Source organism: Nestor notabilis, unplaced genomic scaffold, assembly GCF_000696875.1.
Source record: "Nestor notabilis isolate BGI_N333 unplaced genomic scaffold, ASM69687v1 scaffold22454, whole genome shotgun sequence".
NCBI classification, from domain to species: Eukaryota; Metazoa; Chordata; class Aves; order Psittaciformes; family Psittacidae; genus Nestor; species Nestor notabilis.
This window is the reverse complement of record NW_009927174.1, coordinates 9,445-23,945: the sequence shown is the minus strand read 5'-3', so window position 1 is coordinate 23,945 and position 14,501 is coordinate 9,445. Positions and strand designations below refer to the sequence as shown.

General features: G+C 38.1%; 1 protein-coding gene across 2 annotated transcripts in view; it reads right to left on the bottom strand.

Moving 5' to 3' along the window:
• Positions 1-13,593, bottom strand: part of EVI5 (ecotropic viral integration site 5) — a 64,483-nt gene extending 50,890 nt beyond the window's left edge. Inside the window, exons 1-10 of one of the 2 annotated variants that reach the window (XM_010013950.1) lie at positions 13,585-13,593; positions 13,120-13,349; positions 9,097-9,286; positions 5,831-6,055; positions 4,721-4,795; positions 3,867-3,992; positions 2,924-3,067; positions 2,047-2,136; positions 1,836-1,933; positions 1,303-1,363 (exon numbers count right to left, since the gene is read on the bottom strand). In XM_010013950.1, coding sequence (XP_010012252.1) covers positions 1,303-1,363; positions 1,836-1,933; positions 2,047-2,136; positions 2,924-3,067; positions 3,867-3,992; positions 4,721-4,795; positions 5,831-6,055; positions 9,097-9,286; positions 13,120-13,349; positions 13,585-13,593 — 1,248 coding nt within the window. Of the gene's footprint in view, positions 1-1,302; positions 1,364-1,835; positions 1,934-2,046; positions 2,137-2,923; positions 3,068-3,866; positions 3,993-4,720; positions 4,796-5,830; positions 6,056-9,096; positions 9,287-13,119; positions 13,350-13,584 lie in introns of those variants that run through there. The other variant, XM_010013949.1, reaches the window with a different exon arrangement.
• Positions 13,594-14,501: the final 908 nt, after the last annotated feature.

Here is a 14,501-nt window from a genome sequence, read left to right as displayed (position 1 = left end):
ATTGTGGGTGAGGGACATGGAAGTTCCCTCCCCTGCACTAGAGACCCCCACAAGGTTTTCTTCCTTTTCCTCCCAGTAATTTATGTTTAATTACATCATAGCATTTTCTTAAATCTGTAAGGTTATTCTGAGAATTATTTACCTCAAATGCCCCAGAAGTAAGATTTGTACTGAATTGCACATTTTACTGGAGCATTTCCTGTAAATTTTAGCAGTCAGCATTCATATAGAAGAGATCCGTATGTATCCCTAAGAATAGAGCCATGGGTATCAGTTCAGTAATGCTTTACTCTGCCAGGCTAAAAGGCAGACTCGATGCACTTGTTTTTCCATCTCCCTAACACAGCAGAGCTTCTTAGCAGAAGACACTGAATGATTTCTATAAGGTCCCAAAGCAGGGCCTAGAAAGAGACATCTTTGCTGCCAGCTGCATCAGTGCTTGTTAGAACAGTAACAAACTGCCTGTAAAAGCTTGGAACACCTTTGTGCTCCCAGGTACATGTCACTGAATTGTGAACCAATGCCTTAGAAACTGATAACGAAAGGCAAAATGACCAGCAGTGGACAGGAAGAAGTAACCTGTAACTCTCTCCCTCCACTAAGCTTTATATACTACAGTTGCCCATCATTTCTCCCACTGCCTTTTCTCATGGAACTGACTAAAAACATGACAAACTAAGGAAGGAAATCCAGATCAAACACTATGCTGTGAGTAAAAAAAAATGTGATAAAGTGGTAAACACCTATTTATATCACAAAAACAAAAAGATGCAGTGATTAAGTACATACAGGAAGTAGGTCAGTTCATAGAAGGGAAATAAACTTCACCCCCAGGGTGGGTTTTTCCCCCCACATGATGTATCAATTGCAGGAGCTCCAAAAGAAAAGGTGACTGCAGACAGAAAACACAATCTTGGGCCCAATGTGCAAGAAAAATCAAGTTCTCAAAATAAAACTCTGTCTTATGTGTCTTACAGGCCTCCTGTATGGGACACCTACATCTAAACCATCATATTCAGAACCTCTGATAAATGAGGCCATCTGTAATCAAGATTTAGTCAGCAGAAAATAATGAAAAAAATGAATACAGCAGGTCTCCATCAAAGATCTCCCTTCAAATGTCTTCCAGAAATCTCAGTAATTTCACTCTAAGTGTCCCTTATGAACAGACACCCCAGATACAAGTGATGAAAGAATCTGGAGACCTCAATTACATGTCCTGCCACATACACAGATCAAATACATAAGCCCATATCTAGGAATTTAAGTGACACATAACTAAATTGGTTGAGGCTCTCTTACTTTAATTTCAACTTGTTCTTCCATTTCTTTTGTCTTTATTGTAGTGTATTCCTTTTCTAACCTAAAAATTAGAAACAGTAAATTATGATTAGAAATAGTGTGGATAACTTACTTGTTAATGTGATACCAAACAAACAAGAGTAGAACAGAGATACAGATTATTGATATTTCTTCTGTTTAACTGGCCACTTAAATTGCACTCCTGTAAATATTTAGATTGGACATTACATTTAAACTTAGACTTTTGTAGGTATGAACAGACTCTGAATGGGCACTCTGAAGTGCAGGTACTTCTCATACACATTTATAATGGCAATGACTTGGAGCTACAATGTAATAACCACTCAATGTAACTAAACAATAATCAATTCAATAGATTCTGTCAAAAGTAAACAGAGCTTGGAAAGCACTGAAGACAAAAAGATGCAAGGATATTTAAGATAAATATCTTAAACATGTAAAACAATTTTGTTTAAAGATAAACAGCAGTTCTTAGCAACAGCATAATCCATTTCTCAAAATGTTATACCTACTTTTTCATCTTTTTTGCATTGTATTTGACTTGGTAAGATGCTTGAATTAATTTGTCTGGACCAGTGTCAAACTGATGTGGAATGACCTTTTGAAAGTGCTAAAAGCAATCAGAGCACAAGATAACATACCATTAATAGCTGCAAGGAAATACACACACACTCTCATTACACATTTCAGACATCTCTTGCCATTATTATAACCTTAATTTACCTGTAACATTCCTTCCATGTCAAGTTGCAGTAACTCTGCTTGGTTCATCTGAAGTACTGCTAAACCTACTCGAAATACTATCTCTAAACCCTGAAAACAGAAGTTAAGAAATATCCAGCAGTTATTCATGGCATCATCAACAGTGCGGAACAATCCTACTATTTACTAATGTTGACAATCTCATCCAGTTTCTCAAACAAACAAAGGGGTACAATGTCGTTAAACTATTTAAACAGATACAAGGGAATGTCTTGCCCATATACACTGCCTTGGACATTCTGGAGCGTAAGCTGAAAGGATTCACTTTGACTTAATATTTTCTAAACGATAATTGCAGAGAAAGAGCATAAATGGACCATAAACTTTGGTTTGTTCCCAGTTTCAAACACATAAAGCTCTAATCCTAAACACAACTTAGATGTCTTTGCAATAGTGACTAAATAATTCCATTAATTTCTTCTGCTACTGTACATCATCTGGACAGTACGAGACACCACCACTCCCTCTTCTTGGCCTGCATAATCTCAGGGAATTTTAACTTGGTTTGAAAACAGCGTCACTTTCCATCCCAAATGCTGAGAAACTGAGGTCCCTGCTGGATGCAATGCTACTGAATCCAGAACTGACAGATTTAATAACTTCAACAGGCTTAGAGCAGAGTTACATACAGTATCTACATCCAAAGACTTAGCTGCTCTTCCTTGAAAAACTACGTACACAGACCTCTTCCCCTACAAAATAATCTGATAAGCATAAGGACTAAAAGCAAGACTATTTGAGATTTGCACAAAATAGTGGGATTTATACCACTACCTAAAAAAGTAGCTGCTTTTAACAGCTACTTTTGAAATAGAACATACGAGTATTGAGTAGTTACCTCAGACATAAAGATATCAAATACTCTTGTTGCAATTGGTAGTGGAAAAGTTGTAAGGAATATAGTTAAAAACCATGACGATGCATACATAGAAGTGTGGAAACTCTGAGACTGAAAGTGCACGTAAAGCTCTGGAAGATGCTCCTAGAAGAGGAAGAATACACATAAAGCTTTCGCTGGTAGCTTTGGTGTGCCAATGGTTTTGACATTTAAAATAAATAATAAAATGATAAATAATTGATATTTATTACAGACAGCAGCTTTGTAACACAGGACCAGGAAAGATACAACTCATCATTACCAAGAACCATGCAACAGAAGTCCCAATACTGAACGCCCTACAGAACTTCCACCCTGCAAAGCACAGATTACAAAAACACTTTCTGATTATAATAGGAAGTCAGGGGCTTGTAAATCCTTAAGTCACATCTACAGTGGGCTATAGAAATGAGCTGGAAAAATCTAGGATACGGCCAGAGACGCGTGTCTTAACATCCCACTCCGATCATCATGTTCAGAAATGGATCACAAAACACAAACCTGTTTGTTTCCATCAGTCTGGCCAGGAAGAAAGTGTTCTATGTCCCAGGTTTGAACACAATTTTAATTCTACATATGAGACTATCTCCCAGTTTGCATCTTTTAGAATAGCTGTAAATTGACTCTGAAGACACTGACTTTCAGAATCTTCAATCCAAACAGAGTAAGACATTCACATGCTTAACTAGCAACACAAATACTCATGCTTGTGTTTAAAGCCAGTCACTGTCTCCCAAGATTAAAAAAGTAGATCACACAGCCATATGCCTTTACTTCTGAAATTCTGACACTAGCTACTGTCAGAACAGCCTGTTAGCCAGCAGACATGCCCTCTGTTAACTGTAATTTCCAAGTTCCTTATTAAGAGTTACTGAAGAGAAAGTTTGATAGATTTTGTATGTACCTGTATCATGCATTCAAACTGGTACATACAAAGGCCCAGTTCAGCCATGCTTGGTTTAAAGAGTTCTCGTAGTCTGTAATCTTGCATTAATTTAACAAACACACAGAATGCCTCTTCTTCTGGCATCTATAGTAAAAATGAAAAAGCACAGTAAAAACTCTGGACAATTATAAGGATATATCAGAGTAACTGCCTTGGGGGGTTAGGGTGTTTTGAGTGTTCGTGCATATGTGGTAAGGGTTATTTTTGGGTTTGTGTTTGTTGTTTGGTTCGGAGGGGAGTGGAGGTGGTGGTGGTTGGTTTGTTTAGGGTTGGTTTTTTTGGTTGTTGGGGTAGGGAAGGGATGAGGTTTGTCTTTTAAGGGATTTATAACTAATTACTGTAATGAAGTTTTGTATATATTGAATTTTACCAAGTGATTTTTAAACTGAAATAGCGGTCTGAACGTTTCTGATGATATACCCTACTTTGTCATAAAACAGAAGGCAGTAACACAAAGGCAGCTTTAAGATTATCAAATCAACTGTGAAGTTCCATTTGAACTCTGAGGAGATTCAGTGTAATAGGACTGAAATGAGAAGTTTGTTAATAGTTGAAACAGCATTCACCAAAATAGCTCTCAAGTCTGCAATCCTACCTTAGCTCTGAGAAATAAATGTATTCCCAAAGATAGTATCTTCTTGGCAAATAGAATAAATCTCATGATTTGCAGAGTGAACAGCTGCCCTTGACAATTCCATTGCAACAAAATGACGAAGGAAAGCTGATCTAGAAATTCCCAGTAAGCCACCATGTTTAATTATACATTCTAGTAGGGATTTTAAAGGTTCACATATTTTTAATATCATGTTTACCTGCATAAGCAGTAGTCCAACTATAAAAGCGCTTCCTTGACAGTATCCAACCTCACGATCCACCAAAGAATAAGCCTGGGAAAGAAAGTTTTATGACTCTCAACAGTTAAAACTTCATAGTTCATGCCGTTATTCTGCTAATAACTTACTTTTCCTCTCTCAAATCCAGCAAGGAGGCACATTCTACACAGAAATTTTAGTTAGATATTCTAATTGCTCCTTGCCTTTACAAAGAGGTATGAACTCTGCTCTCTGATAGTTACAATGCTAAAACTAAAGCATATCTAAAAAAAAAAAAAAAAAAATTAATACATGCTCTTTTCAACTACAGGAATTTACCAGAAGGTAGCAGATAACAGACAATGCTGCCATACAAACTGCACAAGGTTACTACTGAAGCAGGAGACAGACCAAAGAAACAACAGGTTTTATCAGCAAAATTATGTGCTGCAGTTCTATTTATAGGTAGAGGAAATGCAGTGATCTCCACGCACACTGCATCCTCATTTAAGAGTTATGGAAGTTACTCTGATTTGGAAACCTGCTAACTCTTCTGTTGAAACTACATTGTATGGTAAAGTCTTTGAAAATTTAAGCTCTAGTACAATGAAGACAAAACAATGCAAACTTAATTTCATGGTGGCGTTCTCATTTTGTACTTAGGCACTGTAACAACTGCACATTAGCTTGTACCTGCCATTTGCTGCTACCACTTGCAGTTCAGAAGCACTTGAAAACCAAATGTTAGTTCTGATTTACAATGCTCTTGTCTTGGCCAACATTGTTTACTTCGCAGCACACTTTATTCCATTATACTATCAGCAGATAGAATGTGACTTGGTTTTAATGGAAATTTGATAAGTTTAAGTCTCTTATAAAGTAAAGCCATTAACTATAGGAATAACATACTTGAAAAAGAGCTTTCAATAGCTGGAATTGCAATTACTGGAATGTAATTTGTTAAAACCATTCCCAGTGTCAAGTAAAGTAAGTTTAAAAAACCTTAAGCACATAAAACTGATGCAAGTTCATGACACAAAGCAAATTCTTCCCCAAACTTTTGTGCACACTCTTGCTAACGTATTTTGAAGGGCTGAAATACTGACTCACCTTCATGACATTGAACAAGACCTCCTGCCCAAGGCTGTCTTTTTCCTTAAAAAAATCATGTTCAGGGTATGTTCTAGCAATGTCCCTTCTTATTAGTTTCTCACAAGGAGATGTCATTTTCAAGAGCTCTGAATACTGATCCTTAATCGGCATGCTTTGAGCACTGCATAAGAGTTGCCAAACAATTGCTCTGAAATGATGAGGTATCCCTTTTCGAACAAGCTCCTAAAGCACAAAAAAGGACATAAATCCATTTATATTTCCTGAAAAATAAACATAAGCTTTAAGAACAAAACAACTTCAACAAATTAAAGTTCCTCACAACTTCAGAAAATGTTTACATCATGTCACAAACCAATCATGCAGTTTATATTATGTAGACCTCGCTTCTAGCCTGATACGTTCTTAGCTAACAAAAATAAAGAGACTCTGCATCATTTTGAGTGGCTAAATTAGCTGATAAAAGTAGACCCCTATTCATAGTAGGCTACTTGAAAAACTGAATATTGAAGTAAATTTAAATAATAACTCCCATTAGCCAGAATTTATCAGAGTTATTTTTATATTTCACAAAAGATGACTGAAGGTAATACTCTTCATTGTATTTGTAATGATTGAGAAATAAGAAATCTGTGATTAAAAATTATTTCCAAGACAGGTAAATGATAAAAACTGGAACTCACTGTAGCACAGTCAACTGCAACAAAAGAACTGCACAGTACTACTATCAGAAATCATTTGGCAAACTTGACAGGTTGTGTCTAATTTCTCTGTCGTGCCAGTATTTCCAAGTTCTTCTTTAAGTATTTAAATGCAGTTTCAGACACTAGACCAAGAAAACACTAAGTTTACATATACCAAAGTAACCCAATTTTCTTCATCTTCCCTGGAAAAGAAAAATCAGCTAGGTATTACACTATTCAAACCTTCCCAGGTTAAGAGATCTAAGAAGCTGATACTTGTCTTTTCAGAAAGCACAAGCACAAAGTAGCCTTGTTACTTGATCTGAAAACTGAGAAAAAACAGCATGATTTGGGAAGTTCACAGACTGTCTTCAGGGTATGTTCTGCATCAAGGATCAGTCTGATCTAGAAGATGGTCTCTTGCAGACAAGAGGGTTCCTTGAATCATTTTTTGTACCTTAAGAGTTTATCTATCCTGTCTCCTAAATGAGAGTTTCTTTCACTGGTATTTAGTCTGAACAAAATCTCCTACCTGCAAAGCTTCCTCTTTTTCCTGTTAGTTCCAAGTATTTCTCCTACTTTGCCAAACATCAAGAATAATTAATGCAACAGTGATAACTTTTAAAGAGACTCTCCTTTTCAAGTTTTGTTTTTGTTAAGCTTGAACTCTACTGCAGGAGTTCTGCACCACTGACCTCAATTTTCTAACATCCTCACAATCTCCACCCTTCTTCTGACCATCCCAGTAACACCACTCCAACTATTCGTCTCATCAACAACCCAACTATGACATCCTGTGTTATTTTCTAAAGGATTTCCAATTCCAAGACAACCACCCTAACACATTGGCTTTCCACATCTGTCTCTAGCTCTCATTCGTCAACAATACACTATCAGATTGTGGATCAGTCATCTAATGCCTCGAGGGCTACTAGTAATGAAGCATTGGCAAGTGGTTCTTGCTTTAAGTTACCATACACCTACTTGACAGAGTAATGGGGTCAATCCCTCCAACATTCCTAAAGGAACAGCAGGAAAACACACCTGCTAAGCAGCACTAAAGCAATTGTATTCTACATGGTATCACGCACATTGAAAAACAGGACTTAAGTCATCCTTCAGAACCCTCCATAAACAGGAAGTGAGTTCTGAAGTGGATCAAGAGACATCAGGATGGAACACATCGCCTGTGCTGGAAGGCACGTACACCTATGTCTAAAGCTTAAAAAACTTACCAGATATCTAATAACTTAAGACCTGCTTTCACAACCAAAACAAAAAGATACCTCTGCTGCTCAAGTTGTAGCTACTGGCACAATCAGGAAATAGATATGGATGTTCTGGTATTCCATTATAAATGCAGAATGACATTGTTTAGGCTAACTTTTGGCAAGCAGAACAAAACCAAAGAAGGTATTTAGAATTATTTAATCAGCAAGGGAAAAGTCGCTAGCAATATACTTAAATATTTACGGGAAGTTAGTCAAATACTGGGCCAGCTGTAAAACCAAGTGATAATTTTGACACCTTAAAATGTTCAAATGCAGGCAGCTCAAATGAATTCTATCCAACCAGATCTACTTATTACCATCTCACTTCTTTCTCTTGCCAGGTTCACGTGGCCTTCTTTTCCTGGCATTTTGGAAACATCTTTCCAGAAACTGTTCTCCCTATGCAAGCTGGAAGTCTTGAATTAATTTTCTTCCCTTGTTTCCTCTCTCAAGTCTTGTTCTCTCTTCGCAACTGCTTCACATAAAAGATACTTTACTTTAGCCCATTGTTCTGCCTTCCCACAACCTATTCATACGCACACATTTCAATCTGCTCAAAGGACCCTGACATTTGTATTCCACACATAGAACTACAGGCTAGAGCCAATAAAGAACCAAAGCAGAACAGACTTGCCTACGAACAAAAATCCCACGCTGCTGTACTTGCAGTCTCTGTAACATGGGTATATTCAAATGTCCTACCTGCTTTTTAGTTTGAATTTAAAGTGTAACTGAACTCCATGTCTGTACATGCCAACAGCTAACCCAGACTGGACACACACTGGTCAAAGTTTGTTCATTCCACTCAGAATTTAGAAACTATGTGTTTTTCTGCTTGAGGTCATCCCTGGGGTCAACGCACTTGGCATGCACAAAAACCTGAACTCAGAGCCTCATACAGTAGGATTGTCAGCTCTTCTAATGAGAATGCTTGAAAAAGACAGCTGCTCAGTGGGAAAATAATCATAGCATCCAGATGTCCTCAAGAGGGTTTTCAGTAATTCCATTTTGGAAACTTGAAGCAAATCTTCCCTATATTCATGAGAATCTCTCATTAGAGGTAGACTGAAAGCTTCAGTATTCAAGATACATTAAATACTAGTTTTTAATACAAGATATCAGATGAAAAAGCCATTACCAAAGTCTGGTAACAGTTACATAGGAAGCACTTACAGATGGAATAGATTCACTGGAAGCTCCTTTACATATTTATTTAAAAAGTAAGACCAACAGGAAGATAAACCAGTATCATTGGTATCACTTTACAAATACAACCTAAAAAAATAGTAAACCAAAACTGTCCAACTACTACCTTAACTTGCTTTTCTTTCTTTTTCCGCACATCTTCCCATTCATTCACAATCCTCCCCCAGAGGATCCATGAGTCTTCCTCAAGATGGCTGAGATTGCTAGAAGCTGATGAACTAGATACAAGAGAAGATCCACTATTTCTTCTTGACCCATTTACTGATCGCAAGGATTTGCTATCTGTTTCCAAGAGTCTGCAAAGAAAGCACAAAAAAACCCCACCCCAGTAAATTCAAGTCCTTCTGATCACAGGACCACATTATTAATTGTTTAGAAGTCAAGTCTTCCAATGTCTTTACAAAGAACGCTCCCAAAGTTTCTATGGAACAGTTTTTCTAACCATCATTTATACTAAATTTGAAAAGAACTGGTCAATGTTACTGTTTCTTCTTGAGTACTCAAGTAATTCTGCACACAGAACAGCAGCTCACATTGCAGCACTTAAGAATGTCATATATTGCATCAACAATACTAACAGAAGTGAGATTTTAATACAAGTGTTATGTAGTCTCAGGTAAATAGATCTTAACACATAAAGATACCAAACTACAGAAAGCACAGAAGCATTGCAAGTCCAGCTCTCTTACACATTCATCAACTGGCTATTAACAGCCCGACAGAGAAGATGTGCAAGTTCTGTTCTGAGGCACAAGTACCAGCAAGAGGGCTTTGACTGTACCAGCAACAAAACCCCCAAAGCTATTGTGCATCAGACTGACAAAGAGGACATAGAAGTTAAATATCCTCAATGATAGTTTCAAATTATAGAATAGTTTGCGTTGGAAGGGACCTTAAGGGTCATCTGGATCCAACGCCTTTACCATAGGCAGGGACAAAAATCCAGTATTTATTGGGAAAAAGTGAACAGAAGTCTTCCAAGGAAAAGTAAGATGTCAAAGAATTGCAAAAAAGAGTAATTTTAAATAAGAGGGAAAAAAAATATTAGCTTCCTAAAAGTCTACCTGATTACACTTTTTTAATTGACAATGTAAATACAGACAGAATCATTAAAATCTGGAGCAATTTTAAAACACCTGACATTTGCTGACACTGTGCATAACTCAACATGGTGTTTTATAAACATATCTCACAGCTAAAGAATGAGGATCAGGCAACAGAAGTGGGTAGTACAGTGAATGAATGTGTAATAAAGTGCAGAGCTCAGCTGCGAGAACTGCCGGGCTTCTCGGGCAGCAAGGTGTACTTAAAGGCATGCCAGGAGCTGGACAAGCTGCTGAACAGACTTCCCTATTAGCTGCTTACTGCGGCCATCAATTTTGCCAGAAGCCAGGGATTCTGGGCAAAAAGGTATGGTTTTTATCCTCAACTAGTAGCAAGCCCCCAGAACAACGGGAAGACCTTTTTAAACCACATGTTTGGCAAGAGCAAGAGTTCAGACTAACTTGAAAAAGTGTTTGGTTATATCAAGCATTTCATTGTGCTTTAAATTCCAAAAATTCCCATGTCTGTAAATCCCAGTGTTCTGGTTGAACAATTTATCAATGCACCTGCACAAAAGTTAACCTTCCCCTCCTTTGCCCCCAGCATTTCAGCAGTGTCAGGTTAGGCTTTAGATACTTGATAAATTATAACCCAAGTTAGATTTTGCCCAAGATTGTACATGAATCTCAGCACACATACCAATTTTTAAGCTATCTGCTATGATAGAGATATTTAAATCAGCTTTCCCTGTTCCAAGCTTTCACCCACTGGTGTTCATGTAAGTTATAGAAAAAAAGCCATTTAATTAACGAAGACAAGTACAGTCTCCGCTCTATAAAAAGTAGTATTTTGTTTGGAAAAGGGCTAAATAGTAATGCCTCTGGGAAAAAAACCAAACAACTAGTTTTTTCAAGACCAATTTTCACTTAGTCCATATTAATGGAATGCAGAAAATATTGTTTTCAGAAAAAAAATCCATTTTCAATGTTTAGAAACCTGGCTTGTACTGATCCATATTGAAAGTTTGCAGTCTGAACTCCTCCTCTCAAGCCGAGATGGTGCCTAAAGATAAATTTAAAGTAGCCACAGAGGAAAAGCAAGCACAGAAGAATCATTACATTTACAAAAACAAGTTTCATTTTTCACAGCTTTCTACAGAAGTTACTCTAAGTTTCTGTAATTTGACCTTACCTGGATAAACTCATTATCCTTCGATTTGAAAACAGGAAGTTCTTTATACAGCAAGAAGTGAGTTCTGTGGTGTTTAGTCAATGTTTTCTTTCACTTAAAACTTTATAAATGATTTACTAATGCCAAGCAGTTCTGCCAGGACTCTGGACCGAGCTAGCACATTATTCTGAGGAAACTTTCAGTACAATTGGATTACAGAATGCCTTCTAAGACATAGCTTGATACAATTAGAGCTCTTTCCATTTCTAGCTGTTCAACTAATTCATGTTCTCCTTATTGACATAGAAGCCAGCAATGAGAAAGAAACCTTTAAAAATATCCATCACCAGCAATTCCTCCAGCAGGCAGAAAGAATAGTTCCCTGTGTTCAGAGTACAATTCCTTGTCAACAAAGTGCTACTGTGCTAAAATGCAGATTCAAACTGTTCTGAAACTGCAGTGCATACAGCATAAGAGCATCAGATTTCTGTATTAAAGTGTAAAATCTCATGAGAGAAGGTACACTTGATAGGATAGCCTCTAATTAGAATTCACACAAGACTATTGTGGGATTGAACAACAGGTCTGGCTAAAATTTAATAAAACCAGACAAGATTTTCTAGCTTACTTATTAAATGAAGAAAGCTGACTTGAAAAAGAAAGCCTAGCAAACCCAAGCTCTCATTCTTCTTTCAATAAGCAAGCTAGGCTAACTGCAAGGCTTAACAAGATGACTCTGGAAGTAAAGACATTAAGCTCCAACAGAGATAAGCGGTCCAAAGAACAGGTACTACTGCTTTTCAAATAAAAGTTAGTCACTTAGTCATGAACAGAGTGAAATGCCTCAGATTGAATGCAAATTAGCTTTCTTAAAAGCACTCTAACATTTTTTTCTTCAGATAAATTTTCATTTGCACAGCAAAAATTACATACAGTTCATCTTCAAAGGAGAGAAAATCTCATAAACCACAAGGGGAAGAGGATGAGGTTGTTCAAGAAGCTGCCTTCCATTCTCAGTCAAGAACCAGACAGATGCAACAAATTCTCTGTAAGATGTATTGCTATTAAGCTGCAGAACATGAACATGAGAGAAGATGATGCCAGGTGACAGCATGGCATTAGCTCCTCCTCCTCCCAGTTACTCTTTTTCTTTACTGAAAGTTACTGCCCTCATAACTGAATCAGCAGAGTCAAAACCAAAAAACAACTAGAGTTCCTAAACTGCCCCAGTGCAAAGTCCAGCACACCACCAAAACTGGAACACAAGCTGGTTTGAGCTAAACTACCAAACTCTGCACTTCACTACAGCACAAGGGACAGTGATCTTCAGCAGGTAGCCAAGCCCTGCAGCTGTCTGCCAGATCTAAAACCTATCTGGAGCTCAAGTTCTCCTTTAGAGTCAACCTCTCATGAACTACTGAAACATACTTGTCAAACATAACCTAATTTTGCAAGAGGCCAGATGACTTATAAGTCTTGCCTCAAAAGCACAAATAAGTATGGGTTCTGGGAAGAAGAGAAAAAGGAATTCAGAAATCTAAAATTTCAAAAAGCTAATAGAAATTATAATTTTGATCTAAGAAGGCAAGGAGGTTATATTAAAGTCTCATCCCTGAGACACTCTATTTTAAATTGGATACTGAAAATCATATGGCCCCAGTGCAATTTCTTCAGATTAGAGGCAGCTGTAAGCACTCCTGTAAAACCAGGAGAGAACACCACCTTTCAGAGTTCCACAAAAACAGAACTACTGCACAAGAACACAAGTTCTTAAACCTCATGGCCTTGAAATTGCAATGTTGTGCCATGAAATTTTACCTACTAGCCCTCCTTTAACAGCCTCTCTGCTGAAACCACAATAAGCCAATTTTAGTCTCATTTCTGTTCTTGGAAGATCAAAAAGGTCTCCATTCACCTGTTCTGTTCCTCAAGTTTAGCCAGTAACTCTAAGTCGTCTGGACTCAGCTGTGTTGGTGAGGATGGCGATAGCACGGGTGTAGACAGAGTGGTAGAGGAGGATGTAGTGTGTAATGAGGCAGATGGACTTGCCACCTGACTGGCCATTTGACTGACGGTGTGCGAGACGGTGTTCTTCACCCATGAGAGAGTAGAGCTCAGCTTTCCTGCAACCTTGTCTGTCGCCACCTGCCACGACAAAAAGAAGAGGATGCAATAGTTGTCTTTAATACCTTTATTTTCAGTAAACCTGCTGCCCCGAACAAAGGAAGAAAAAATATACAATCTGCATGAACTGACATTGAGATCATGTATTTCTCCAGAACTGTCAGGCTGCCAGAAGCAATGCAAGCATCAACAGCAACACAATATCATAGAAATAACATGCAAGTATGCTGCTAATCCACAAAGTAAGTATACTCACAGAGCTCATTTCTGCAGTACAGAAATACCACAGGATCCAGGATCAGCTCAGACTTCCCGTTACAAAAATAAATAGAAATAAAAGCTTATTTTTAAACATCTTAATAAACTAATAATGACACAGAAACCATAGAAAAACAGATATAGAAAGAGTCAACTACTTCCCTGAAGGGCACTGAAGCAGTACAAGAAAACACTTCAGACCAACCACTGCTCACCTTCCATTAATCCCTACAGTGGCAGGACAGAGGAGCAGGGGCACCACATTTCTAATCTACACCAAAGCACAAGATCCTCTAGTCAGTGCGCAGGGAAGTCACCAAGAATTTACATTCATGAATCTACTACAGCTCCCGAATGTCTTACCTTAAGGCCTCACACTGCCAACTCCCTTCTCTTCCTCACTTTACCTCCAGGTCACCCTTACACCAATTGTCCTCTGATCCTACTGCCAGCATGTGGCCAAGCCTGCAGTTTGAGAGGAGTCAGGAGGAAGAGTGAGAGGTGCTACTAGAGCAGAAGGGAGCTCCAAGCAGACAGTCAGGGAAACCATGGGTCCAGGAACAAGGAGGTTAACAGGGACTGATCATAATCTGCTGCCACTTCTTGACCAGTGTTACAGGGTAATGCAGCCCTAACAGATTCACTGATCACTAGAGAAGAAAGAGCAGCAGCCCCTGGAGGTATTTTCTAATGAACCCCTCAACTGGAAATCTAAGAGGCTTTGATCTACAGTGATTCAGAGCTCAATTCTCCCCTGGCCCAACCTAGAGAAACTCCAGATGCACCTTAAAGTAAGAGCCAGCTGCCTTGCAAAACGTTAAACTTTTCAAAACCAGCTCTGAAGAGCTGAAGAGGTGCTGCTGGCAACTATTTATTCTGACCTTTACTGACTTCCTCAAAAGACTGAATTGCTCA